Source organism: Cebus imitator, unplaced genomic scaffold, assembly GCF_001604975.1.
Source record: "Cebus imitator isolate Cc_AM_T3 unplaced genomic scaffold, Cebus_imitator-1.0 Scaffold102, whole genome shotgun sequence".
NCBI lineage: Eukaryota > Metazoa > Chordata > Mammalia > Primates > Cebidae > Cebus > Cebus imitator.
Window position 1 is genome coordinate 1,052,613 of NW_016107417.1, and position 26,467 is coordinate 1,079,079.

Sequence of the window (26,467 nt, forward strand, 5' to 3'; positions counted from 1 at the left end):
ATCAGAGTTGGGCAGCTGCAGCCCCAGCTCAGGACCCCGGGACTTGGGGCAGGCAAGTGGGCAGGCTGGTTTGGCTCTACCCTTGCCAGGAAAGCCTGGACATCACCCGAGGCAGAGCTGAGCCAGCTAGGGGTGGGGTGAGGAGAGGCAGTGCTGCGGCTGCTGCCCACCTGGACTAACGGTCATCACCATCATCATCATCATCATGCGCAGGTAGAGTGGTCTTGAGGCTGGGGTGGGGGCTGTTATTATCCCGTTATCCACAGGAGAAACTGAGGCTCAGAGAAGGAGAAAGGGCCTTTCCCAAGCAGGGGAGTCCAAGTCTGATCCCTCTGGGAGCCTGGAACGCTGTGGGAATTCAGGGAACCTCGAGTGGGTGGCAGAGCAAGATGGAGACCATGGGTCCTCCCCATCCATGGCAGGCACCCATTTGCCCCCTCACTCCTTTGCATGCCCCCACTCATGTCCACGCTGCATGCCCCACTCTGAGGCTGACAGACATCCCAAGGGCCCTCCCAGCACCAGTCCCCACATGGTGAGTGCTCTCAGATGCATCACTTCCCTTCTCTGAGCCCCTTTCCAGGCAGGCCTTTAGGGCGTTTCTAGGTTCCCTGAGTATGGTTGTGTAGGTTGCTCACTGCACAAAGGCACCTGGGTGAGAGATCCCTCCCCACTCTGCTACACCGTGCACTGTGATGAGGCTGCATGTTGCCTGGAGGAGAGACATATTTCCCCAGCTAGCAAAAAGGTGCTGTGGGGGCCGGTGCAGCCCTGCCGAGGAGGGCCTGTGGGAATGCATTCTTTCGAGGGTTCACACCAGGAGAGCACCGGTTCTCTTCTGTCTGACCCGTGAGTCAGGGCTCTTGTGCAGAGGACTGATAAGGAAACCTACAGCTGGGCTGTCCAGAAAACAGTCTCCTGAGTAGGAAAGGCAGTGACTGAGCCCCAGCTAGAGGGACCCTGCTGGAGAACACCTGCTCCTAGGGTCAGTGTCCAGAGTGAGCCACTGCCACCGTGCCCCTGCAGGTTCATGACAGACCCTTGACCCAGGGCTGAGGCTGCTGCACCTTGCTCTCCTATTCTCCCAGGAGACGAACTGAACCTGTGGAGGGTGGGGAGATCCCAAGTGGACTTCAGGGACAAGTGCTCCCAAACCCCGCCACCCTGCCTGCTATAGTGCCCGAGATTCCACTAAGAGACTCCCTGTCTAAGACTAAGGCATAGTCTACAAAGCACAAAGCCTTACCTCTGCACTCCAGCCAGCTCTGCCTTTCACTGTGGGGCTGGGTGAGGTCCCTGGCCTCACTGATCCTGTGTGTCTCTAACAGGGATATCAGGGGCTACGTGCAGAGAGAGGGCCTGGTTGGAGGGGGTTCTGGGAAAGGGTTTTGTAAATTATAGGTAAGGGGGTTATTAATAAGTTGCAGGCACCCCAATGGTGAGTGTCTGATTGTGGCAAAGTTTGCAGCTGTTCACAATTCAATAAATATCGGACGAGTTTAACTGAAAAAAAAAAAGGATGGGATGAGGAGTGGGCGGAGGAAGGCTCTGGAGCGCTAACTCGCAGGAGTCCTGCTGCTGCCTTGTCTACACACTGGAAGGCTGGTACAGCATTGGGGGTGGGGGGAAGGAGCAGGAGAAAGCACCCCTCCCCAGGGGGCTGCCCAGTGGGGAGCTGCCAGTGGTCGGGGCAGGGATAAACCTTGGGACTGCCATGGACAGTAAGGCTATCTGCAAGTTCCTGCTCCCCCTGAACCTCAGTTTCCCCCAGAGATATGACAGATAAGGGTCTAGGCCACCATGATTCCCTCTTCCAGGGACCCAGGGCCTGGCACTTGCCACACAGACAGAGCCTGTGGCCCTGTTGCAAGAACATTGCAAACCCAGAGTCTGACAGGTGACTCCACTGACACCCCATCCGATGGCCAGCCCTGGAGCCTGGGCCGGCAGATGCCTCCTGTCCATATGGAGTCCTGCTGTGTTCCCCACAGAGGGGAGGGCACTTGGGAACCAGCCCCGTTGCCCTGGCGATGGCTCAGGTCCTGGGCACCCACGGGGGCAATTAGTGAGTGTAGGAGGGGGTTTCCATGGTGGCGGTCCCGAGGGGGCAGACACAGGGCTCTGGGAGGGGTGAGGGCCGGCGGGACCTTTCTCCTTTGTCCGAGGCACACTGGGCCTTTGTTCTGCCTGGGTCCCTTTGACAGATGTGACCAGGACCACGGGTGCGGGGAGGACTTGGGTTAGAGTCCCCCATCCCAGAGAGTCCTGAACCACCCTGGAGGGAGGGAATGGAGGGCAAAAGAGGGGGTAGAGCCCCTGGGCTCACCATCCATGGGGCGCCCTCCTTCTACAGGTGCAAAAGCCATTCCTGTCCCCAGAGGCTGGGGGAGGGTGACTTTCAATTGGCTCTTACTACTGTAAACACCTTCCCCAGCAGCCAGTGGGCAGCCTCGGTATGTCCCCAGGGTGGGACCAGGAGAGGGCGAAGCTGGGAGGGGGCATGTGAGGGAGGAGGGGAAGGGGCTGCCTGTTGGAGTCTGGAGGAGGGCATTTTATCCAGCACCATCTGAGGCATCTGTTCAAGATTTTATTCCTGGAGCTCTCTGGGGTCCCTTGGCCCAGCCAACCCCTTCCCTGACTTGTTCAGTGCTGGCTTTGGTACTTGTGAGGGCCTGGGCACCAGGATAGCTCCATCGGTCCTCACGTGCCCCACTCTGGGACCCCCTTCCATGCTAGTGCCTCACCCAGTATGTACCACAGAGGACCTCCTCCTCCTCCTCCGCCTAGTCCTTGCCAGGAAGGAAGCTGAGTCCCCAGGTCCCAAGAGTAAAGTGCAGGGCTGGGTATCAGCCACCAGGTGATCGAGCCTGGGGGACACTGAGTCCATCGTCCTCTCAGAAGCGGGTGTCCAGGAAGGAGGTGGAGCTTCGTTGGGGTCTGGGGGGTCCTTCGAGGGGGGGGCCCCGGGCCCGGGTCAGGAGCCCATGGAAAGTCTTGCCTCGGGTCTGGGGTTTCCGCCGTGGTGGTCTGGGCTCCTCCGGGGGCTGCACTACAATCCGAGGCACCTCAGGCTTGGCACCTCGTTGCACCCCTGCCAGCTGCTGGGCCTCGAAGATGGCTTGGGCCCCGGCGAGGCGGGCCTGTGGCCGGGGCGGGGGCCCCGGTGCAGAATTGGGCAGCTGGGCCAGCTGGGCCTTGATTTCTCGCTGCAGGTCCCGCTCCGACAGCACCACGCAGTGCACCTGTGGGGAACTATTGGTGCTGAGTTTGGCCGGCCTCAGGGCAGAAACAGGAAACTGTGAGGTTCCCAGCCCCGGAAGTGGCTGAGGGCTGAGGGGCTGACAGGCAGCCTCGCCGGGGGGCCATAGAAAGCCACTGGAGGCCTGGGGTTTTCATGTTCTCGGCCGCTCAGGGGACAGGAACTAAGCCCCCATTCTCACTTTGGCTTCCTGCCCTGGGACTCAGTTTCCCCTGTGCAGCAGGGGCTGGGCCAGTTCTCGGAGAGGCGGAGGCACCCACCTGAGACATGAAGACCTCCTCCTGCAGCTGTGTGGGGGAGATGGCTCGAAGGGCTCCCAGTGTCTCCAGGAGGCCAGGGCAGGCCCTGCGCTGCTCTGCAGTGCCCAGCGCCAGGCGCACCAGCGTCAGCCCCACACGGAACAGCACTTTGGCACCTGCGGGCCAGGGACTGGCTCACTCCACAGTTCTGCACCCAAACCTGCTCTCAGCCATACATCTGCCACTCCCCTGCAACTCTGCCCTCCCCAGTTCAGGAGCAATAACAGAAGGTAGGGTTACATTTCAGGTGACACAGGCCGCAGCACTGGCCAAGTTAGCCTCAAGAGCTACTGATGTTTTGGGGCAGAGTTAATATCTTTCGAACTTGGTTACTGGCACCTCCCATCCCCGCCACCACCAGAATGAAGGTCTCCATCACTTGATTATCAGATGCCAGATCCACATCTGGAGCCAGTGAGCGCCTGGTAGGTGCCTGTGAGCTCCGGGGAGAAGCGCCTCCTCCCCTCCCTAAGCCGGTAGGGCTGCCACGTGCTGTGATCACCCAGCTTCTGCCCCAGGCGGCATCTGGGTGACAGGTGATGTGCCACCAGGCACAGGGCCATCACCTTCAGCACACCTGGGCCCATGACTTGAGGCTCCAAAAGGGAACCCCAGAGCTGGTGAGCTAGTTCCCCACCCACACCTCAATGCTCCCGCCCCCACCAAGCCACCAGCTTCATGCCAGGAGCCAGGGGCTCCTGGTAAGTTCACGCCAAGCCCTCCCTGGGCCCCAGCTTGCTCATCTCCACAAGGAACAAGGAAAGGTGAGGTGGTGCCCTTTAAGACCTTTCCAGCTTGGATCTGCGACCCTCTGATTCTAGAAGGACCTAGGCAGAACTGCTTTCCCCTAAGCCAGGAGCATAGCACTCCCCACACATGTGACCTTGGGCTGGTCCTGAAGCCTCAAAATCCCTTACTGGCAGCCTCTGATCTGAGAAGAGCTACCAGGGCGCCAGCCAGGCTGAGTGAGGACAGTGACTGCCGAGGAACAATCACATGCCATCGTCCTTCTGATAAGGGAGTCTGTGCAGTGTTTGCCTGTAGGTGGACAGGTCATGCTCTGCCCAGCTCTGCCTAGCCCTGTTCGGGGAGTGACCACAAAGATAGCGACTTGGACGTCTGTTGCCAGAACTCTAAGCCAGCCAATGGTCCTCCCACTGGGTGGAGGGCAGGAAGCCAGCTGAGCACACGACAGACACTTAATATGCATGCTGACTGATTTCTACCACGTTTTTTTAAGGTGCAACCTCCAGGCCTCACATATAGAACAGAATGCAGGGGCCAGGCACGGTGACTTAGGCCTGTAATCCCAGCACTTTGGGAGACTGAGGCAGGCAGTTCATGAAGCCAAGAGATCAAGACCATCCTGGCCAACATGGTGAAATCCCATCTCTACTAAAAATGCAAAAATTAGCTGGGCGTGGTGGCATGCACTTGTAGTCCCAGCTACTCGGGAGACTGAGGCAGGAGAATCTCAAACCCGGGAGGCAGAGGATGTAGTGAACTGAGATCACACCACTGCACTCCAGCATGGTGACAGAGCGAGACTCCATCTCAAAACAAAAAAAAAGAACAGAATGCAGGTGGGTTACTGATGGCGGTATTAAGGCGGAGTCCGAAAGACACAGATAGTCCAGCTTGGCTCTGCCCTGACTCCCTTCCCGCTCTTGGCCTGGCCCCCAGCATCCCCCTCTCTGGCTTCACAGCTTCAAGCCCTCTCTCCTTCGTTGACTGTAGCCTGGTCCCTGGGGACAGTGGCTTTCCTGGCCCCAGGCCTCCACAGAGACCCCTGTGCGTCCTCCCTCTGCACAGAGCAGCCAGAAGCAGCTGAAATGCAACCGTCACCCCTGCACTCCCCTGACACTCCCTGTCATATCCCTGATTTTATTTTATTCATGGCACTTCTGACGATCTATAAATATCTTGTGAATTTGGTTACTGTCGCCACCCACCCCCACCCCCGCCAGAATGAAGGTCTCGATCACTTGATTCCCAGCTGCAGATCCACGTCTGGAGCCAGTAAGCGCCCAGGAGGTGCCTGTCCCTGAGCCGCTGAGGCCTCCACGGGCTGTGATCGCCCACTTCCTGCTTCATCTGCCTCCCTGGAAGCCTCCCTAGCCCAGCTCAGCACCAGGCGGTGCCTGGGTGATGGGTGATGGGTGATGTATCTCCAGGCACCAGGTCATCACCTTCGGTACACCCAATCCCATGATTCAAGTCCCCAGAAGGGAACCCTGGGGCTGGTGAGCTACCTCCCCACCCACACCCCAAGGCTCCTGCCCCAGCCCCTTGCTGCCCCACTCACCTTCACTGAGGAAGGCATCCCAGACACGCAGCACTGTGGGGAAGGGCAGGGAGCGGGCAAAGAGGCACAGGAACCACTCTGGCAGGTAGAGCAGGGGCCCGACGCCCACCTGCTGCAGGTGTTTGTGCACGTGCGGGAGCAGCCGCCGCAGCAGAGCCATGAACACCTCGGCGTCCAGCCGCACAGCCTCCTGTGGCATGTCCATCAGCTGGCCAGCACTGCCACTCCCAGAGCCCAGGCTCTGCCTCCCTCAGTCCCCCAACCCCACCCACTCACCAGGCCCCTGCCCCTCCTTCCTCCAGCCCCCATGCCAGCCTCTCACCATGTGGGGCCCATAGTAGCCAGGGAGGTAGACCTCACAGATTTGCACCAGGCACCAGAAGGCCTCCTGGGGAAGGGGCAGGGCACAGGCCTATAAGTGCCTACCAAGGAAGGCACCTCAGAGAGGAAGGCAGGATGGGGGAAAGACTGAAGGGGAGGGCCTGGGCACCACAGTGGGCTCAGGGCCACTCCTAACCTGCTCAGCTCCGGGGGAGCCCTTGCCAAAAGCCCCCTCCTCTGCCCAGGACAGGGCCTGACGATGGGTTTAGGGTGTTGGAAGTCACAGATTTGAGGATGAGAGTTGGGGTTCACTGGCCAAGGTTTGGGAGTATCCCAAAGTTCAAGTCGCGGGTTTCTGGGGTCATTGGGGTTGGGGTCACACTCCCTAAGTTGAGAATCAGGAGTCGTGGGGTCAAGGTGATGACATCCAGACTCCTAGATGACTAGGGTCAAGGCTGAGGTCAAGGTTCCTGGAGTCAAGGTCATTAGGCTTGAAGGTCACTGAGGTTGGCAGTCATGAGGCCCTGGTCACTAGGACAGGGTCTAGGGATCAAGGATCCCAGCTTTCTGAGGCCACAGTTCCTGGGGTTGGGGTTCCCTAGGCCTAGGTCACTAGGGTTCCCAGAGCAAGGTCAAGGTCACTCACCTCCGGGGGCAGATGCATGAGCAGCACAGCAGCCACGGGCCCCTGGGCCTGGCAGTAGCCCTGCTCCGGTCGATACAGGGTATAGGCCTTGAGCACCTGCAGGAGCCCCTGCTGCCTGTGCCAGAAGACTCCATAAGGGGCCAGTCCTGCAGGCACCCCTTCTCCGCCCTCTGGTGGCCTCTGCCCAGGCCTCAGCCTCCCTGGGCCTTGCTGGGTCCCCTGAGATGCAAAACTGTAGAGCTGGGCTGGGGAAAGTGGGCCAGAGCACTTGGGGCTCATGGGGCTGGGGGTCCCCGGGCATCACCAGCCTCGTACCCGTGGCCCTGGGGTGACACAAACATCTCATGCAGGGGGAACTGGCGGTGCAGGTCCCTGCCAATGGTCTCCATCCACTGTGGGTCTCCAGGGGCCTCTGCCAGCTCCTGTGGGTAGCCGGGAAGGTGGGTGCGAGGGTTCGGTGTGGTGCGTGCTCTGGGTAAGGGAGCTGGGGCCCCTGCCCACTCCCTCACCTGATAGGTGCCAGGGTTGTTCTTTTGGCATACGTGGGCCCCGCACAACAGGGGCCAGCACCGGGCACGCAGGGCAGATGGGATACCTTTCCGGCACTGCATCTTCACCTGTGGGCGAGGCCGAGGGCTTCGCTGGGCAACCTCCCTAGCTCCCGCTGGCAGGCCCCAGGCACAGCTCATCAGCAGGCAGGGGCCCACTTTGGGTGGCAGGGAGCAAAGGCAGGAGGTGCTGGGACCCGGGGTGGGTACATTTTGCCAAGATGTGGGCCCAGGTGGAGAGGAATGAGCCATTGAGGCCAGGGTGGGGCCCCTGCCCTCTCACCTTCTTGTACCTCCGGGACATGGTTTTCTCCCAGTGAGAGGTCATCTCCACCCACTTCATCTCCCGTTGGCGGATGAGGTCTGCAGGGGGGTGGCCTGGCCTGGGGGTGCGTGGCACAGGTATCCAGGAGCTCGGCAGCTGTTACCCAGGGCCCATGCTGCCACCCTTCAGGCTACCCAGGTGAGCCCAGCTCCTGGCCCCAGGGATCTCTGGGAGCCCTGTGGGATGACCTGTGACCCGGGAGCTGCTAATGCTTGTCACGGGGACAGAAAAGGATGTGGATCCGATGTGGGCAGAAGCAGGAGACTGAAGAGGTGAGTGGGTGTGTGTTGGGGGAGGGGCAGGCTGACTGTCACCCAGGACAGGGACACAGACAATTCATAGGGGAAGCTGGCTGCAGAGAGCCCTGGACTGGAAGCCCGCAGTCCTGAGTTTGTCTGGGTCTGTCTCTGATCCCCTGTGTGATCTGGGACAAGTTTCTGTATAAATCTGAACTTGTGTTTCTGTCTGCAGCTTGGGGAAAGGCAGAAGGAGGTGTGGGTTCTGGGATTTGGATCTGGGATTCCTGGGCCAGAGGTTCAAAGAGGAAGGATGTTCTGCCCCAGCGGTGAGTGAAACCCTCAGAGGTTGGGGGTAAGAGATACACAGAGGCCTCCCCCCACCCTTCCCACCTTAGGTTCCACCTGGAGCCTGCAGAGGGGTGATACTGGCTGAGTCCCCTCCCAGTCCCTCCCACCAGACCCTCCCAACCTCCCTGAGTCAGGCTTCACTCCAGAATTCAGCCCTCCCCCGGCATCCTCTGTCCCAGTATCCCACCATCCCTCCCCCTGCCCCCTTACCCTCGCTCTGCCGAACTGCCCCCAATGAATCCATAGCGGTCGGCCTGGCGATATGGGCCAGGCCCGCTGAGTTCTGAGTCCGACCCCAAAGAGCTGGAGTCATCCTGCAGCTCGGGCGACTGCACCAGATCCTCCCCCAGGGCCTGGGCCATGGTGCCCTGAGCCTTCAATGCCACAGGCAGAGAATGTGGGGAGAACCAGTGTGAGGGACCACTCTGGCCAGCCTGGGGCCTGGCTGCGGGGTCAGAGCTGAGAGGTTTCAGGGTATCTCACCAAGCCCCCCATGTCTCCTCTTTTATGGGGGCGGGGGCTAGGCCCCACACTGACAGAAAAGCCAGGCCTCTGTCTGGAGACCCATCCCCAGGCCCAGCCCCTGTCCCCGCCAGCCCAGCTCACCTCCGGCAGCACCTCACCTCTTCTCACTTCCTCCTCCTCACATAGCTTTGGTAACCGCTGGGGGCCCCTCCCAAGTGTGGGGAGGTGTCACCCCTTCCTCTCTGTGACTCTTCCTGCCTGCCCCAGTGCCCCTGAGCTGTGGGCTCCTCCCACCCTCCCCAATCTACAGGCTTGAGTTCCTACGCCGGGTGTGTAGAACCCAGGCCTGCTAGATGAGGAGGCCATGCTACGCCGGGTGTGTAGAACCCAGGCCTGCTAGATGAGGAGGCCATGCCACCTCCAGTTCGTTTGTTTGTTTGTTTTGAGGCAAAGTCTTGCTCTATTGTCCAGGCTGGAGCGCAATGGCGCGATCTCAGCTCACTGCAACCTCCGCCTCCTGGTTCAAGTGATTCTCCTACCTCAGCCTCCCAAGTAGCTGGAATTACAGGCATGCCACCATGCCTGGCTAATTTTTGTATTTTTAGTAGAGATGGGGTTTTGCCATGTTGGCCAGGCTAGTCTCAAAATCCTGACCTCAAATAATCTGTCTGCTTCAGCCTCCCAAAGTGCTGGGATTACAGGCATGAGCCACCACGCCTGGCCTTTATGTTTCTTTTTTTGAGAGAGGGTCTCACTGTTACCCCGGCTGGAGTGTAATGGCATGATCTGGGCTCACTGCAACCTCCACCTTCTGGTCTCAAGAGATCCTCCTGCCTCAGCCTCCCTGGTAGCTGGGACTGCAGGCATGCACCACCATGCCCAGCTAATTTTTTTGTAAAATAAATATGGAACGCTTCACGAATTTGCGTGTCATCCTTGTGCAGGGGCCATGCTAATCTTCTCTGTATCGTTCCAATTTTAGTATATGTGCTGCCGAAGTGAGCATAATTTTTTTTTTTTTTTTTTTTTTTTTTTTTTTATTTTTATATGTTGTCTCTCTCTGTCACCCAGGCTGGAGTGCAGTGGCGCCATCTCAGCTCACTGCAACCTCTGCCTCCTGGTTCAAGTGATTCTCCTGCCTCAGCCTCCTGGAGTAGCTGGAACCACAGGCATGTACCGCCATGCCCAGCTAAGTTTTTGTATTTTTAGTAGAGACAGGGTTTCACTGTGTTAGCCAGGATGGTCTCGATCTCCTGACCTCATGATCTGCCTGCCTTAACCTCCCAAAGTGCTGGGATTACAGGTGTGAGTCACGGTGCCTGGCCAATTTTTGTGTTTTTTGTTGAGATGAGGTTTCGCCATGTTGCCCAGGCTGGGCGCAAGAGATCATCCTGCCTCAGCCTCCCAAAATGCTGGAATTATAGGCCTGAGCCACGATGGCCAGCCCACCTCCAGTTTTGAGGTTACTGGTGTGTAAAGCACCCAACTCAGGGTTCCAACAATAATTACGGTTCATTTAATGTCTACTCTTTATAAAATAATTCTTTTTACGTGCACACCCTGCAATATTAGTGTGCTACTCGAAGCTTATTATGGGGCCAGGTGTGGTGGCTCACGCCTGTAATCCCAGCCTGGCTAACATGGAAACCCCCCCTCTAATAAAAATACAAAAATTGGGCCGGGCGCGGTGGCTCACGCCTGTAATCCCAGCACTTTGGGAGGCCGAGGTGGGTGGATCACGAGGTCAAGAGATCAAGACCATCCTGGTCAACATGGTGAAACCCCGTCTCTACTAAAAATACAAAAAATTAGCTGGGCATGGTGGTGCGTGCCTGTAATCCCAGCTACTCAGGAGGCTGAGGCAGGAGAATTGCCTGAACCCAGGAGGCGGAGGTTGCGGTGAGCCGAGATCGCGCCATTGCACTCCAGCCTGGGTAACAAGAGTGAAACTCCGTCTCAAAAAAAAAAAAAAAAAACACAAAAATACAAAAATTAGCGGGCACGGTGACCTCCGCCTGTAGTCCCTGTTACTCTGGAAGCTGAGGCATGACAATCTTGAACCCAGGAGGGGAAGGTTGCAGTAAGCCAAGGTCGCGCCACTGCCTTCCAGCCTGTGGGACAGAGCAAAAATGCCTCAAAAAAAAAAGCTAATTATGGGACTTGTAAGAAAATATTAATTTAGCATGCCCCAAGGACCAAAGTGCGCTGGGAATTCTAGCTGTCTTTGAGTGTGGTCAGCCGCCTGGGGGCCACAGAGACCCACGAGGAAGGGGGTCGTCCGTGAAAGTGAGGTCCAGGTCTTGAACCAGCCTGTTGCTATCTCTTAAGCCTCAGTTTCCCTTTCTGCATTTGGAGAAGTTAACCCTCAGTGCGGGGCAGCCGGTTATTAACGTGTTCACGACACCCTCCACCCAGGGCAGGGGTGGGAACGGCTGTTCAGCTTTTGAAAGAGAAAAACAACTTCCACGGTTCTTCCGGCCCCACATCCTCAGAACGGAGCTGGGCGCCTCCTCTCGGGTGTAATCAGCCTCGGCCCCGCCCCCGACAGACCCCGCCCCCAGCCTGCCGCCGAGGCCCCGCCCCCTGAGCCTCCTCTAGCACCGCCCCCCCGCCCCCTGGGCCTCCGCGCCTCACGTCCAGCGGGGGCGCTAGAGCGCGGGGGGCCGGGCGGGGCGGGCCCGGGAGGCCCGGAGGCGGAGCGGCGGGCCGGGGGCGGACTGGGGCGGGCGGAAGGAGAGCCAGGCCGGAAGGAGGCTGCCGGAGGGCGGGAGACGGGAGCGGGCCCGGAGCTGCTGGGCTGGAGCGGCGGCGCCGCCATGTCCGACAGCGAGAAGCTCAACCTGGACTCTATCATCGGGCGCCTGCTGGAAGGTTGGCCGGGGTGGGGAAGGTCCGCGTCCGCCGCGCCCTGGACCCCTGCCTGGCCCGGAAGTGGCGCGCGGGCGGGCTCCCGGGGCCACCTTAGACTGGGCGGGGACGCACCGCGAGGTTCCGTGGCCGCAGCCGCCCCCCCGCGGACGCGCCTGAGAGGTCCGGGGCCAGCTCCGAGGCGCGGAGCAGCCCCCTCTCCCCTGCCGGGGGCTCACGGGTTGCCTGGGCTCTTGGGGCGAGGGAGAAACCCGGGAAGCCCGGTCCAGCAAGGTGTCCTGCGCTATGAGGTTTTGGGCGGCAGCCCCCTGCGCACGACAGTCGCCTCCCGAGGCTCTGAGGATAGCTAAGGGGGCTTCCCTTGGGAGGCTTGAGGCCGACGTCCCAGGAGGCTCAGCAGCAACAGCTGCCTCTGGGCAAGGAGGGGCCGAGGAGGCCTAGGAGCCCCCGGAGGTATCCATGGGGCCACCATGTCGCCCACCCTCCTCCTGTCTGAGGGGCCAGGGTCCTGACTCCGCATTGCGCCCCCAGTGCAGGGCTCGCGGCCTGGCAAGAATGTACAGCTGACAGAGAACGAGATCCGCGGTCTGTGCCTGAAATCCCGGGAGATTTTCCTGAGCCAGCCCATTCTTCTGGAGCTGGAGGCACCCCTCAAGATCTGCGGTGAGCACCCCCCCACCACCCCCTGTCCAGGCCTCTTTGGCTTCCTAAAAGTGGCACTGGACCCCACAAAGTTCCTGGTGCCCTCCTCCCTTGAGCCTAGTCCTGGCCCTGGGTTCAAGTCTAGACCCAGCATCTAGCTTACTTGGTTCCCTGGGTCACAGGTGACATCCACGGCCAGTACTACGACCTTCTGCGACTATTTGAGTATGGGGGCTTCCCTCCGGAGAGCAACTACCTCTTTCTGGGGGACTATGTGGACAGGGGCAAGCAGTCCTTGGAGACCATCTGCCTGCTGCTGGCCTACAAGATCAAGTACCCTGAGAACTTCTTCCTGCTCCGTGGAAACCACGAGTGTGCCAGCATCAACCGCATCTATGGTTTCTATGATGAGTGTGAGTGGTCTGAGCATCCAGGGTTGCCCGGGTCCTGAAACACTCCTTGCTATTCAGTGGGACCCTCACATTGGCCTCATATCTGACAGACACTTGCTAGACTGTGCGCTCCTCGAAGGCAGGGTCCGGTCCATTCTCACTGCCCTGCCCCTCCTGGCACGGGGTCTGGGGCCATGGTTGCCGACTGGAAGGCTGCTGGTATTCTGGTGCTTGCTCCCAGGGTCCCTGCCTGGTGAGGCTCCCCTTACATTTGTTACTAAGCACTTAGGATGTGTTTGCAGATGGGCTCTGCTGTCCAGAAGCTGAGATAAACCAGACCTGTACTTGGCCCAGCTCATGGGTGGGGGTGTGCGGGGAGTGCCAGCCCTGAGGCTGGTCCAGATTGGAATTCAGTTTCCAGTGGACTTGGGTGTTTTAGAATTAAGTCTGGCAGTAGGCCGAGGCGGGAAGATCACTTGGACCCAGGAGCTCCAAGTTACAGTGAGCTATGATCTCGCCACTGCACTCCAGCTGACCCTGGGTGACAGAGCAAGACCCTGTTTATTTTAATTAAAAATTAAAATAAAGAGAATTGTTCCTGGAAGGCTGATAGGCTGCAGGGGCAGGGGTGGTTTGCCTGGTGCCTCTCTCCTCCCATCTGCGTCTGAATAGCCCAGGGACCCAGGTTGAGGGTGGGGTAGGCAGGCCCCTCACAGCCATCTCCTGGGCAGGCAAGAGACGCTACAACATCAAACTGTGGAAAACTTTCACCGACTGCTTTAACTGCCTGCCCATCGCAGCCATCGTGGATGAAAAGATCTTCTGCTGCCACGGAGGTGAGGGAGGGGACGGTTGGGGACGAGGAGACCTGGCCGCATCCCCCATTGTCGGGCCAGCTCTCCTTTGGTCTGTCTCATTTGGGAAGTCACTCCTTCTGGGAAGTGTCTCCCATACCCCTGTGCTGGGCTGTGCTCACTCCCTTGTGCGTCCTACATGGAATGGGCTTGGCTTGTCTATCTCCCGGGAGCTCTACATTGAGCTCTGCGCTCCTGAGGGTGGGGACGTCTTTGTGCCTCTTTGGGAGCCTGCAAAAGCTGAGGGGAAGGGGATGACTTCTGCCTGCCTGGGTGCCCAGACCTGTGGAGGGACCAAGGGGGTGGTGGGAAAGGTGAGGCTGATTGGCCACGGCTTTCTGGAGTGAGGATGTCCTTGTTTGAGGATATGGACTTCCCCCGGTCCCCCAGGCTTGTCCCCAGACCTGCAATCCATGGAGCAGATCCGGCGTATCATGCGGCCCACAGATGTGCCTGACCAGGGCCTGCTGTGTGACCTGTTGTGGTCTGACCCTGACAAGGACGTGCAGGGCTGGGGCGAGAACGACCGTGGTGTCTCTTTCACCTTTGGAGCTGAGGTGGTGGCCAAGTTTCTGCACAAGCACGACTTGGACCTCATCTGCCGGGCGCACCAGGTGGGCTGGCGGCTCTGGCCTGGGTTGGGGGAAGGGAAGGGCAGTGCCAACACGTGGAACTGACTGCTCTGGTCTGCACCCAGGTGGTAGAAGATGGCTATGAGTTCTTTGCCAAGCGGCAGCTGGTGACACTTTTCTCAGCTCCCAACTACTGTGGCGAGTTTGACAATGCTGGTGCCATGATGAGCGTGGACGAGACCCTCATGTGCTCCTTCCAGGTAAGTGTGGGGAAGGGAGCTTCGAGGCCCTGTGGCTCAGCCCCACGCGCCTGACCAACCCTGTCTCTTTTAGATCCTCAAGCCCGCCGACAAGAACAAGGGGAAGTACGGGCAGTTCAGTGGCCTGAACCCTGGAGGCCGACCCATCACCCCGCCCCGCAATTCCGCCAAAGCCAAGAAATAGCCCCCGCACACCGCCCCGTGCCCCAGATGATGGATTGATTGTACAGAAATCATGCTGCCATGGTGGGGGGGGGGGGGCAGGTGTCACACCAGCCCCTCAGGCCCACCTGTCACGGGGAACATGGAGCCTTGGTGTATTTTTTTTTTTTTTTTTAATGAATTAATAGCAGCGTCTAATCCCCCAGGGCTTCTTCCTGCCTGCACCTGCTGGGGCTGTGAGCAGGATCCTGGGGCTGAGGCTGCAGCTCAGGGCAACGGCAGGCCAGGTCGTGGGGCTCCAGCCATGCTTGGCCTCAGGGCTGGCAGCCGGATCCTGGGGCAACCCCATCTGGTCTCTTGAATAAAGGTCAAAGCTGGATTCTCGCCATGGTCTCCGTCTCACGTCTAAGACACTGCCTGGCAGCCCTTCTGCCCAGAGCCACTTGGGAGGCTGGGCACCAGGCCCTAGCCAGGGCAGCCCCAGCCACACATTCAGGTCCAAGGCTCTTAGAATTCCAAGACAGCACCAGAGTATCAGGAAAGCAAGAAAAACTGTCAGCTCCAGGGGGTCCCAGATGCACACCCAGGACTTCAGGAAGGAACAGGTCATGACTGCAGAGAAGCTGGGTCAGCAGGGGCCAGCAGCACCTGCTGTTGACACTTTCCTTAGAAAAGTGAGCGAGGGAGACAGGTTTCCAGCCTTGGCCAGCTGGAGTATGGCCTGATGCTCAATGGGAAACAAGAAGGAACATCAGTAGTTCAGGACCAGGTCTGGAGAGTCATGACTGGCTGGGGGTTGTAGGGAGATGACAGGACCCAGGCCCAAGCACTGCAGGACAGCTTCACAGTGGCAGCCAGCTGGGGCCTGTGAGAGGCAGTGGAACAGCTCAGCTCCAGCAGGCCCACCTTCCTGACCCCCAGGGCTGAGACCCAGCTCTGCCACTGGCTGGGGCTTCATCTGGTCCAAGGCCTCCTGGTACAGGCTTCAGGTTCTCAGTTCAGCCTTCGCCCTCACTGTCTTCAGCCAGCACAGGGCTGGGGCCCTGCGGGGAGCCTACAGGGGCCAGGATGGAGCCGAAGAACAGCGAGCGGAACTGGAAAGAACAAGTGAGTTCTGGAGGCTGCTCCCTTCCCCACCCCGCCCCCAGTCCCGCCTTCGCCTTCAGCCCCTACCTTCTTGGGTGGGGGAGTCCCAGGCACTGTACTGGGCTCAGCCTCATCTTCCTCCTCAGAGTGGGGGCCGGGGCTCTGGGGGGGCTGGGGACCAGGTGATAGGGAAATGGAGGGCAGTACTCTTGAGCCCTCATTGCCTATAGTGGTTTCCATGGCAATCATGTAAGAGTCGATGTCGTCGCTGGCGAAGTCATCTGGGTGGGGTGTGCTGTAGGCAGAATCGGAGTATCAGGGAGGAACAGGGAGGGGAGAGGGGGTGCAGAGGTAGGGCCCCACCTTGGAGGGCTCCAAGCCAGCTTGGGGGCCCCCTGACCAGTGGAGATCTCTTGGTTTTACGGCTTCCTGGTTTGGCTGGAGAGGAGAGAATGCAGGGGTAAGTGGGGGCTTCCTGGAGGGGGTGGGCCAGGAATCTCTTTGATCAGAGTTTAGGTAGGGGCCTGAGGGAGGCATCCCCAGGCTACTTTAGCTCAGCTGGGGGAGGGGAGCAGCAAGTCCTGTGAAATTCGCTACATGGGGCCCAAGCCCCCACCTTCCCAGGGGACAGGAGCTGGAGAGCACAGGAGCCCAGGGACATGCTGGGCTGGGGGCCAGCCCCAACTTCCGCTGCTGAAACTGCGCTGGGCCCATCCTCCCCAGCCCACCTGCCCTTCCAGCCACCTGCTTCCCCCGGCCCAGGCAGCTCCCTGCCTCCCAGCAGCCCTTTCCCTCCTTGGCCTGGGAGGAGGCTCAGAGGGGAAGCCTCAGCCAGAGAAGGAAGCCGGCAGGTCCTTAGGGCTGCTTCCTAGGGTGGGAGTACAGCTGACCCAGACGGCTGAGTCTGCAGGGCTGGCAGCTGTGAGCACTGTAGGGGCAGAGGCTGGGACCTGAGAGATGGGAGGAGCCGGAGGGGGAGGGGAGATTGAAAAACATGGGGGGAGGGGCAGAAGCTGGAAGTTGCACCCACAGCGGGAGAGGATGAGGTTGGGGAGGCACCCTTACCTGTGAGCCTGGAGCTGAGGCACTGGCCGGTGGCGCTCCAGGGAGCCCAGGTCCTGGGAGTACGAGTCTGTCTCTGAGAGAGTGGCCAAAACAAAGTGGCCGTCCAGCAAAGAGTCCTTGATGGTGAAGATGGCAGGCCTGGGCAGGGGACGGGAGCCCCAAGCTAGGTCATCCCATTCAGCTCCTGGCATCCCAGAGCCCTTCCCTGTCCTGAAGCTGGAAATTACCTGCCCGGAGCATCAAAGTGAATGCTAAGATTCAAGTTTGCCGACTCTGCAAAGCTCAGGAGCCCCTGGGAGGGAAGAGGTAGCAGGTGAGGCCCTGGGCTGGGCTGGGCTGGGCTAGGCAGGGAGGACCCAAGGCGAATGGGGGGGAGGAACCTCACCCGGAATTCCTTGAGGCAGAAGGTGATGGCCACCCCCTCCTGGGCCTGCAGCTGCTGGAAGTCCTCCTCCCCAAGGCACACCTCAGTCACCATGGCTTTGACAGTGCTATCTGTTGGGGAAGAATAGGAGGAACCTGGGCCCTGCCTCTCTCCCACCTGCAGCTCTGCTCTGTCCCACGCGACGTCCAGCTCCCTCACCTGCCTCCTCCTCGTGATAGCTGCGCAGGATGACCCTGTGGCCACGGCCAACGCCCAGCGTCACTTCAGCCAGCGCGGGAGGGAAGGGCAGGACAGCCTCCCCCAGGACCCTGTGAACAGGGCGGAGCATTGCCCTAAATGCTCGGCCCTGTCACCTCAGGCGGGGTGACACAGGCACCCACATGGATGGTCACAGGCCTAGTACATGGATGAGGCCCAGAGAAGGCGGCAGGGAGAGGGCCCAGAGGCAGGACTCGGCACTCACACTGCCCTACCAAGCTGGCCTTCAGAAAGAGGCCTGAAATGCTTATCCTCTAAGGATGCCCACTGCTCTACAGATGAGATCACATCTGGAATCTGCTTCAAGTCAAGTGGGGACAGGAGCTGCTCTGCTTTTACATACATTTGACATTATTCATGAGACAGAGTACTCACTTCCACAGCACATACTCTGAAACTGGAAGGATGCAGAGATTCCCAAGGCCCCTTCACGAAGATTGAAAAAAAAAAGAGTGGCCAGGCTTGGTGGCTCACACCTGTAATCCCAGCATTTGGGGAGACCCCAACAGTAGATCACTTGAGGTCGGGAGTTCGAGACCAGCTTGGCCAACGTGGTAAAACTTCTCTACTAAAAATACAAAAACTGGGCTGGTCATGGTGGCTCATGCCTGTAATCCCAGCACTTTGGGAGGCCGAGGCAGGCGGATCACCTGAGGTCAGGAATTCAAGACCAGCATGGCCAACATGGTGAAACCCTATTTCTACTAAAAATAGAAAAATTAGCCAGGTGTGGTGGCAGGCACCTGTAATCCCAGCTACTCAGGAGGCTGAGACAGTAGAATCACTTGAATCTGGCAGGCGGAGGTTGCAGTGAGCCAAGATTGTGCCACTGTACTCTAGCCCAGGTGACAGAGCAAGACTCCATCTCAAAACAAGAAAAACAACTGTTCATTAAAAAAAAAAAAAAATCCCTCTCTCACTACCCAAAAGAGCTCTGAGCAGTACTGGTTCAAGAGAACCTGGGGAAACAGATGTCAGGACCCAAAGGGACCGTCAGTCACCCTGAAAAATGAACAGGACCTTGGGCCACTTGAATGTAAGCAGTGTCCAGCGTGGGGAAGGGGGAGAGCCCACTCCTGTCCGACTGGTCCTTTCCAGGGACCTTTGCTTCCACTTGAGTTCCTGTTTCCCTGGCCCCCGAGAGTCCCCAGTGCTCAGACTGCCCAGAACCGCTCGATCACAGCTGACTGTTCAGGCGGCCTCCTGAACCACAACCTCCTCTCCAGCCTCCTGCCCTGACCTTGAGGACTCCTCAAAGTTAGATCCTACGCAGTCAGGGAGAGAGGCTGCCCTTGAATGGGGAACATCTCTGGAGGGATGCCCAGGCCAGAGAAGGGGTCTGAACCTCTGAGCCACGGGTCAGGGGCAGACCTTCAAGGTTACTCAAACCGGATGAGAGGTGGTGGCAGGCCAGAAATGCGCCCCCTAGAAGAGGAATTGGAATGGGTCTGAGTACCCAGAAAGTCAAGTCAGACCTTTGGGATGGGGAATGCAGGCTCCTAACAGTGAGGAGAATGGAGCAAGGAGGTGCCTGCCCCTCCTCCACATTGCCCTCAGCCTTTAAGGAGCCAGGTAAGGACCTGAGCATAGAGGGCCGTGGGATGTCTTTGAGGTTCACAGAAATTCTGTAGGGAAGATGAAAGAGGCACCTTCTGAAATCAACCTTTGGGGCCCCAAAGAAGGAAGAGACAGACCTGGGGCGGAGTTGAGGGCAGGTGGGCAGGCTGTGCTCACCGTGCTGGGGCGCGGAGCATGTGGGGGCACGAGGCTGGGTCGAAGATGGCCTGCAGGGACTCGCAATCCTGGAAGGACAGGTTGTGAGTCTTCCGCACCCCTAGATGGGCGACAGGGTCTCAGTGGGCCTCGCCAACCTCCTGGCTGAGGCACCCCTTGGCCAGCCGGCTGCCCACTCACCGAACTTGCAGTGCAGCTGGACCACCAGGCGGCTGCTCTGGCCATTCAGGGAAATGCAGCATTTTTCCACTGTCTTCTCCAGCATCGCCAGTGAGCGGAAGACAGACAGGAAGGACTGCATAGGGTAAGACACCTCAGCCTGGCACCGGGTCTCTGCGACCAGCTTTCCTGTCCCACGCAGGGCCTTGCCCATCATGGGCCCAGCATGAAACTGGGAAAAGGGCTCCCACACCATGTGAGACACTGGCACCCTTCTGGGCCTCATTCATGCTTTTCCCTATGCCTGGAATGCCTTGAAAGACCTGTTTGCCTTTTTTTCTTTTTTTGAGACGGAGTCTCCCGCTGTTGCTAGGCTAGAATGCAATGGCGTGATCTCGGCTCACTGCAACCTCCATCTCCCAGGTTCAAGCAATTCTCCTGCCTCACCCTCCCGAGAAGTTCAGACTACCGGTGCGCACTGCCATGCCCAGCTAAATTTTTGTATTTTTGTAGAGACAGGGTTTCACCATGTTGGCCAGGATGGTCTCCATCTCCTGAACCACCTGCCTCGGCCTCCCAAAGTGCTGAGATTATAGGCATGACCCACTGCGTCAGGCCGACCTGCTTACCTTTCTCAACGAACTTGAGCCTCACCACCCTCTCAGGTCCCCACTGTGATGCTTTTGCCATGCCTCTCCCTCTGATTTGCATGGATTGGACTGGCACGTGTCTCCCTCCCCCAACTTAGCATCTACTGAGTACCCCAGAACAGAGGCACAGCTGGTGGAGATTCCCGCGGTGGGGCAGTGTCACTGCTGAGGGAAGGGCCTCACCTTCATCAGGATCTTACAGCGCAGCAGGTCCTGACCGGGGGTGGCGGCCTGGTAGTGCTGGAAGAAGAGCGGGGCAAAGAGGAAGCAGGCATAGGCAGAGCGGGAGGAGTTCACCGTCCGGAGGGAGAGCTGCGCCACGAACAGCAGGAGAGGGACGTGGTCAGGGGGCAGCCACTGACCCAGACCTCCGGCTGCTTCTGCCCACACTTGCCCTGTCGTCCTCCAGCTCCGCCACCACCTGTTGAAACCCTCCTTCCCCATGAAGCCTTCAGAGTCGGCCTCGGCGCTGCTGTCGCAGTGGAGGGGTCGCACACCCGGGCCTTCCCCCGAGTTCCTCTAAGTGCACGTCACCCCCCAGGCGCTCGCAGGAGGCCAGCTTCCCTCCATTCACACACCGGCCTGGGAAGGTGACAGGCGCCAGGCTAAGAAACTGAAACTCCTCCGGCAAATCTGCCCGCGGTCACACCGCCTGGTGGAGGCGAGACTCGAGTCCGGGTTACCCGCTCCCGGCTGGAGTCCCACCCGCCCCCCATGCCCCAGCCCCTCACCCCGTCCTCCAAGGGATCCAGGTAGAGCTCGTCCCCGATGCGGGACAGGGAGTGGACGGCCTTGCCGAGCACTGCGGAGAGGAGAGCGGAAGGGGTTAGGCTGGCGGTTCCGCGGGTGCTGCACCGCCGCCGCCAGGCCGACCCGCACTCACCCTTCACGTTGCCGCCGGTGACCAGACACTTCATGCTGCCCCGGCGCCCAACCCAGGGCCAGCACTGCCCGGCTCTCCGCGGCCGCAGAGCCCGGGGTCCCTTCCCGCGTACAGACCCTGCCGGCTCCGCCCCCACCTCCCCATTGGTCCACGTGCAGGCACCTCCGTCACGTGAGAAAAACGTTCGCAGGCTCCGCCGTCACATGACGGCGCACGTTGCCCGGGGTGTCACGTGACCAGGGAGGCCCGCGGCGCCCGCCAGCCAGCTGCTTCTGGCTCTCCAGTCTCGCCCCGGCCTTCCGCGCCCCTGGAGATCGGGGCGTTCCTTGGGCGGGGCACTGGAACGCGAAGGGCAGAGAGGACGCAGCTCCGGGGCGCGATGTCCCTGTGCAGTGGACCGAGCGTTGGACTCGGAGTCGGAGTGTGGGGCGAGCTCTCTGGGGTCACCCACTTAGTAACCTTCACAGGCAGAGTCTGTCGGGGGATACAGGGTGCAAGCAAGACCATCGGACCCACCCTGGGCCGGAGACGGACTCCAGCACCAAGCCCAGCTCTAGAAAGAGGTCAAAGCAGCTTGCTTGCAGCAGCCACGAGTGAGAGGTGGCTGCTCCTTCTGCCTTCAAGGATCCTTGGAGGTAGAATAGCAGCTTCTCCAGGCAGAAAGGGATAGAACGGTGCCCCTGGCAGAGGGAAGAACAAGAGTAAAGGCTCAGCGGTGCGGGCTCCTCCCCCTGGAGAAGGGAGTAGGTCTGTGAGCTTCAGAGAGGCGTAGGGGCCGCCAGATGATGAGGGGCACCGCTGGGAGGTGCTGAAAACGTTTTACGAGGGTAGATGTGCTCGTGGCTAGATGTCGTTAAGTGCTTTTTTCTTTTTTGAGACGGAATCTTGCTCTGTCACCCAGGCTGGAGTACAGTGGCGCGAACACGGCTCATTGCAGCCTGGAACTACTAAGCTCAACGGATCCTCCCACCTCAGCCTCCTGAGTAGCTGGGACCACTGGCACACCAGCACACCCGGCTTTTTTTTTTTTTTTTTTTCCGTAGAGACAGTGTCTTGCCATGTTGCCCAGGCTGGTCTCAACTCTGGAGTTTGAGCTATTTTTCCACCTTGGCCTCTTAAAGTGGCGTGAGCCACTGTACCCGGCATGGTTTTTGTCTTTTGTTTTGTTTTTGAGACAGTCTTGCTCTGACACCCAGGCTGGAGTGCAGTGGCACGAGATCACGCCTCCCAGGTTCAAGCGATTCTCCTGCCTCAGCCTCCCAAGTAGCTGTGATTACAGGCGCCTGCCACAACGCCTGGCTAATTTTTATATTTTTAGTAGACATGGGGTTCACCATGTTGGAGAGACTGGTCTCAAACTCCTGACCTCAAGTGATCTGCCCGCTTTGGCCTCCGGAAGTGCTGGGATTACAGCGTGAGCCACCATGCCTGGCCCCCCGCTTGTAATTTCAAAAGACTTTAGACTGTGTGCCAAGTGCAGATGCATCAGCTGGAAGGTCTTCCCCTTCTCCTGGGCCTCTGGGTCCACGTGTGTAAAATGTAAGGGAGTCCTGGAGAAACTCACTGACACCTATCCTCCTCAGAGTACCAAGGCTCTGGTGGTTCTTTGAAGGCCCAGGGCATCCCTGTGTTCCTGTAGGTCCCACTTGCTCAGGTCCTGCGGTAGTGCAGATGTATCTGTCCCTGCTTGCTCTCCAGCCCCACTTTCAAAAGAATTGCTACATAATAATTGTACATAGAGTACAAGTGACATTTTGATACATGCATACACTTTGTTTCTCCCTCTCCTCCTGCTCTGCTCCCCTGCTCACCAGCCCCTGCCCCTTCTGCGGAGCTCTGGGGGAGGAGGCTACTCTTCCCTTCTCCTTCCTGGGGAATCCATGGAAATTGTGCCCCCTGTCCCTGGGCATCCAGCTCAGTATGCTGGGAGTCATCCTTGACCCCATGCTCGCCCTCACCCCTACACAATCTTTCAGTAGGTCCTGACCACTCTGCCTCCCAAACAGGTGGCAATTTAACAGGTGGCAACTTTGCTCTCCTATTCCATCTCCAAGACCAATCCTCTCACCTAGATGACTGTGACAGCTCTCAGCGGTCTCCTGCCTCCACCCTGTCCCCTCCAGGCCACTTGCCATACAGCAGCAAAGTGACCTTTCTAAAATGTCCATTGTGTCCTGTCTCTCCTGTGTTTACACCCTCCAGTGGTTGTCATAAAATCCAAACTCTGCCCTGAACCCGCAGGAGCCAGCCCTACCCATTTCTCCACACGTCTCCTCCCCTTGATCACCTGCACAGCCATGCCAACCTGTGGGTTCCCTGGACCTGCCACTTCCTCTTCCACCTGGGGATCTTAGCGCATCCTTAGCTGTTCCCACCACTTGGCATGGTCTTACCCCTTCTCACATGGCAGCACTTCTTTTCCTCCTGGCTCAGTGGGGCTCTCTCTGCCCCCACCAGCACCCAGTACCCTCTGGCTAGGCCCTGATCTAGCCACAGCACCGATCACAACATTATTTCATATGTGTGTTGCCCGTTTAACATCTGTCCTCCCCACCAGTGTCTGCCTCACAAGGGCAGGAACCTTTTTTTTTTTTTTTTTTTTTTTTCCCAAAGACAGAGTCTTGTTCTGTTGCCCAGGCTGGAGTGCAGTGGCACGATCTCAGCTCACTGCAACCTCCGCCTCTGGGGTTCAAGCAATTCTCCTGCCTCAGCCTCCTGAGTAGCTGGGACTACAGGCGTGCACCACCACACCCAGCTAATTTTTGTATTTTTAGTAGAGACAGGGTTTCACCATGTTGGCCAGGCTGGTCTTGAACTATTGACCTCAGGTGATTTGCCCACCTCAGCCTCCCAAAATGCTAGGATTACAGGTGTGAGCCACCACGCCCAGCCATGGTTGCATTTTTATTAGAAATGGGGGTTCACTGTGTTGGCCAGGCTGGTCTCAAACGCCTGACCTCAACTGATCTGTCTGCCCCAGCCTCCCATAGTGCTGGAATTACAGACGTCAGCAACTGCACCTGGCCTTGGCTTTGTTTTGTTTTGTTAAGATGGGATCTTGCTTTGTCACCCAGGCTAGAGAACAGTGACACGATCATGGCTCACTGCAGCCTCGACCTCCCAGGCTCAAGCGATCCTTCCACCTCAACCTCCCAAGTAGCTGAGGCTACCGGCGCATGCCATTATGGCCAGCTAATTTATTTTTAGTAGAGACAAGGTCTCCCTCTGTTACCCAGGCTGGTCTCAAATTCCTGGGCTCAGGTGATCCTCCCGCCTTAGCCTCCCAAAGTATTGGAATTACAGGCATGAGCCACTGTGCCCAGCATCCGTGTCTGTTTTGTTTGTTGCTATATGTACCTCAGACAGGGTCTGGCACTCAGTAAATAATGAATAATTAGGTGTTATATTTAAAAATGTGTAAACCAGCCAGGGCTGGCGGCTTGTGCCTATAACTCCAGCACTTTGGGAGGCCAAGGCAGGTGGATCACTTGAGCCCAGGAGGTGGAGGTTGCAGTGAGCAGAGATATAGCACCACTGCCCTCCAGCCTGGGTAAGAGAGCCAGATCCTGTCTTAAAAAAAAATTTAAAGGCCGGGCGCGGTGGCTCAAGCCTGTAATCCCAGCACTTTGGGAGGCCGAGGCGGGTGGATCACAAGGTCAAGAGATCGAGACCATCCTGGTCAACATGGTGAAACCCCGTCTCTACTAAAAAAATACAAAAAATTAGCTGGGCATGGTGGTGCATGCCTGTAATCCCAGCTACTCAGGAGGCTGAGGCAGGAGAATTGCCTGAACCCAGGAGACGGAGGTTGTGGTGAGCCGAGATCGCGCCATTGCACTCCAGCCTGGGTAACAAGAGTGAAACTCCGTCTCAATAAAAAAAAAAAATTTAAAATAGGCCGGGCACGGTGGCTCACACCTGTAATCCCAGCACTTTAGGAGGCCGAGACAGGCAGATCACAAGGTCAGGAGTTTGAGAACAGCCTGGCCAATATGGCAAAACCCCGTCTCTACTAAAAATACAAAAATTGGCCAGGTGTGATGGTGCACACCTGTAGTCCCAGCTACTTGGGAGGCTGAAGCAGAAGAATCGCTTGGACCCAGGAGGTGGAGGTTGCAGTGAGCCAAGATTGTGCCGCTGCACTCCAGCCTGGGCGACAGAGTGAGACTCCGTCTCAAAAAATAAAATAAAATATAATAATTAATTAATTCATTAATTAAAAAATAGGCCAGGTGTGGTGGCTCACACCTGTAATCCCAGCACTTTGGAAGGCTGAGGTGGATGGATCACCTGAGACCAGGAGTTCATGACCAGCCTGACCAACATGGTGAAACCCCATCTCTACTAATATTACAAAAATTAGCCAGGCATTGTGGTGTGTGCCTGTAATCCCAGCTACTCAGGAGGCTGACGCAGGAGAATAGCTGGAACCTGGGAGGTGGAGGTTGCAGTGAGCCAAGATCGTGCGACTGCACTCCAGCCTGGCAACAGAGTGAGCTTCCATCTCAATAAATAAATAAATAAATATGTAAACCATTCCTGTTGACAAAGGGCATAGAAAAATAAACAAACCAGCGTGAGCCAAAACAGCTGAGCTGTCTCTAAGTCACTCAGCACAGTGCAGAGAGAAACATCCAACTTCCAACCCTCCACTCAGTCCCCCCCTCCCTGCATGACAATTGTCCCCACTCTCTCAAGCCTCATCCTGCGCTCTGGACACTCCCCCACCCAGCGTGAACCAGCACGGCCTGCCCTCCCCTGCCTCATCCTCATACTTTGCCTGGTACTCTAGCAGCTGACTGGAGCAGGGGCAGATGCCAAAGCTCCCTGAAGGCAAGGAAGGGGGAGGCTGTTAGTCTTCATACAGTCCTGTTTCTGCCCCGACACCTATGGGATTATGGGGGCCTATGGCCTTGAGGACCCTAGGCAGAAGGGAAGGGAGACATATGCTTTCTTTTCATCCCTGTGTTTGCCAGTTTAACATCTGTCTTCTCCACTAGTGTGTCTGCCCTTTATACCAGCTGGGGGCAGGTGCAAGCCACTGCCCCGGCTGACATACACTCTTTCAACTCTATTGAGCCTTTTTCAGTCATCCTCTCACCCCCTTGCCAAAAGTCAGAACTCACTGGAACTTTCTGAAGGGCTTAGAACAGAAAGAAGCCTAGAGCCTGGAGTCCAGAGCCGTGCTAGAATGTTCCCGCCCCTCGCTGTCTTGGCTGCTTCCTCATCTGCATGATGTGATGGTGAGGGGCTGGAGAGCGAGCAAGTTACTCACTGAGGTTCCTTCCAACCTTGACGTGCTGTGATCCTGAAGGGGCCCCGTGGCTCCCCTGTGCCCCTCATCCACCCCAGCTCAGGGGAGAAGCTATACAGTAATTGGCTGTCCCGCCTCCCTCTCTCTCTGGCCCCTGGGCTGTGGGTCTGAAAGGTAACTTTCCAATCTGAGGCCAAGGAGCCCTTCCAGGCGTGCATTTGGCATATCCAGTAACCCACTTTGGATGCAGAAAGGGGGGACACGGGGGATAAGGAGCTGGGAGTGACCAGGAACCCTGTGTGTGGGCTAGAGACAGGTACAGGAACCCCAAGAGGATCCTGTGCTAAAAGTCAGGGGACCTGGGTGCAGCTTCAGCCCTACTCATAGATGGCATCAGGTCCTTGTCTGTGCCTCAGTTTTTTCCTGAATAAAATGAGGAGCATTCAATGAGATGCTCCCTCAGGATTTTTTTTTTTTTTTTTTTTTTT

At 58.1% G+C, this 26,467-nt stretch overlaps 3 protein-coding genes and 1 non-coding gene across 8 annotated transcripts; 1 reads left to right on the top strand and 3 right to left on the bottom strand.

Moving 5' to 3' along the window:
- Positions 1 to 2,573: 2,573 nt before the first annotated feature.
- TBC1D10C (TBC1 domain family member 10C) lies at positions 2,574 to 9,037 on the bottom strand. 3 transcript variants are annotated; one of them, XM_017537375.2, is made up of 10 exons: positions 8,914 to 9,037; positions 8,501 to 8,664; positions 7,662 to 7,761; positions 7,340 to 7,447; positions 7,146 to 7,252; positions 6,831 to 6,945; positions 6,186 to 6,251; positions 5,864 to 6,053; positions 3,520 to 3,674; positions 2,574 to 3,242 (listed from the first exon to the last, which is right to left on the bottom strand). In XM_017537375.2, the coding sequence occupies exons 2-10, from the start codon at positions 8,650 to 8,652 to the stop codon at positions 2,895 to 2,897; spliced, it is 1,341 nt and encodes a 446-aa protein (XP_017392864.1). In that variant the 5' UTR covers positions 8,653 to 8,664; positions 8,914 to 9,037; the 3' UTR covers positions 2,574 to 2,894. The 3 variants fall into 3 exon arrangements, with proteins under 3 accessions (XP_017392864.1, XP_017392863.1, XP_037597477.1); XM_017537374.2 differs by having other exon boundaries at positions 8,897 to 9,001; XM_037741549.1 differs by lacking the exon at positions 8,501 to 8,664 and having other exon boundaries at positions 8,897 to 8,964.
- A 617-nt stretch (positions 9,038 to 9,654) lies between these two features.
- Positions 9,655 to 9,761, bottom strand: LOC119472506. Its single transcript, XR_005201655.1, has one exon. It is a non-coding gene; the product is annotated as a U6 spliceosomal RNA (small nuclear RNA).
- Positions 9,762 to 11,428: 1,667 nt separating this feature from the next.
- PPP1CA (protein phosphatase 1 catalytic subunit alpha) lies at positions 11,429 to 14,889 on the top strand. The gene is made up of 7 exons (XM_017537379.2): positions 11,429 to 11,626; positions 12,155 to 12,286; positions 12,448 to 12,678; positions 13,389 to 13,493; positions 13,902 to 14,125; positions 14,209 to 14,343; positions 14,417 to 14,889. The coding sequence occupies exons 1-7, from the start codon at positions 11,572 to 11,574 to the stop codon at positions 14,525 to 14,527; spliced, it is 993 nt and encodes a 330-aa protein (XP_017392868.1). The 5' UTR covers positions 11,429 to 11,571; the 3' UTR covers positions 14,528 to 14,889.
- RAD9A (RAD9 checkpoint clamp component A) lies at positions 14,647 to 21,406 on the bottom strand. 3 transcript variants are annotated; one of them, XM_017537377.2, is made up of 11 exons: positions 20,726 to 21,405; positions 20,574 to 20,644; positions 20,026 to 20,154; positions 19,214 to 19,328; positions 19,034 to 19,133; positions 17,240 to 17,349; positions 17,042 to 17,151; positions 16,884 to 16,948; positions 16,657 to 16,794; positions 15,679 to 15,886; positions 14,647 to 15,599 (listed from the first exon to the last, which is right to left on the bottom strand). In XM_017537377.2, exons 1-11 carry the CDS (start codon positions 20,757 to 20,759, stop codon positions 15,504 to 15,506), a joined length of 1,176 nt encoding a protein of 391 aa, XP_017392866.1. In that variant the 5' UTR covers positions 20,760 to 21,405; the 3' UTR covers positions 14,647 to 15,503. The 3 variants fall into 3 exon arrangements, with proteins under 3 accessions (XP_017392866.1, XP_017392865.1, XP_037597479.1); XM_017537376.2 differs by lacking the exon at positions 16,884 to 16,948 and having other exon boundaries at positions 16,657 to 16,883; positions 20,726 to 21,406; XM_037741551.1 differs by lacking the exons at positions 16,884 to 16,948; positions 20,574 to 20,644; positions 20,726 to 21,405 and adding exons at positions 20,231 to 20,237; positions 20,421 to 20,543 and having other exon boundaries at positions 16,657 to 16,883.
- Between the last annotated feature and the right edge of the window lie 5,061 nt (positions 21,407 to 26,467).

Excerpts from the sequence above, each read along its gene's own strand:
- TBC1D10C (XM_017537375.2), bottom strand. The coding sequence starts at position 8,652 with ATGGCCCAGGCCCTGGGGGAGGATCTGGTGCAGTCGCCCGAGCTGCAG. Across the intron at positions 7,448-7,661 it reads TGTCCCGGAGGTACAAGAAG|GTGAAGATGCAGTGCCGGAA; the intron begins GTGAGAGGGCAG and ends CCTCGCCCACAG. Across the intron at positions 3,675-5,863 it reads GGATGCCTTCCTCAGTGAAG|GTGCCAAAGTGCTGTTCCGT; the intron begins GTGAGTGGGGCA and ends CCTGGCCCGCAG.
- PPP1CA (XM_017537379.2), top strand. The coding sequence starts at position 11,572 with ATGTCCGACAGCGAGAAGCTCAACCTGGACTCTATCATCGGGCGCCTG. Across the intron at positions 11,627-12,154 it reads CATCGGGCGCCTGCTGGAAG|TGCAGGGCTCGCGGCCTGGC; the intron begins GTTGGCCGGGGT and ends TTGCGCCCCCAG. Across the intron at positions 12,287-12,447 it reads GGCACCCCTCAAGATCTGCG|GTGACATCCACGGCCAGTAC; the intron begins GTGAGCACCCCC and ends CCTGGGTCACAG.
- RAD9A (XM_017537376.2), bottom strand. The coding sequence starts at position 20,759 with ATGAAGTGTCTGGTCACCGGCGGCAACGTGAAGG. Across the intron at positions 20,645-20,725 it reads CACCGGCGGCAACGTGAAGG|TGCTCGGCAAGGCCGTCCAC; the intron begins GTGAGTGCGGGT and ends TCCTCTCCGCAG. Across the intron at positions 20,155-20,573 it reads TGGATCCCTTGGAGGACGGG|CTCTCCCTCCGGACGGTGAA; the intron begins GTGAGGGGCTGG and ends TTCGTGGCGCAG.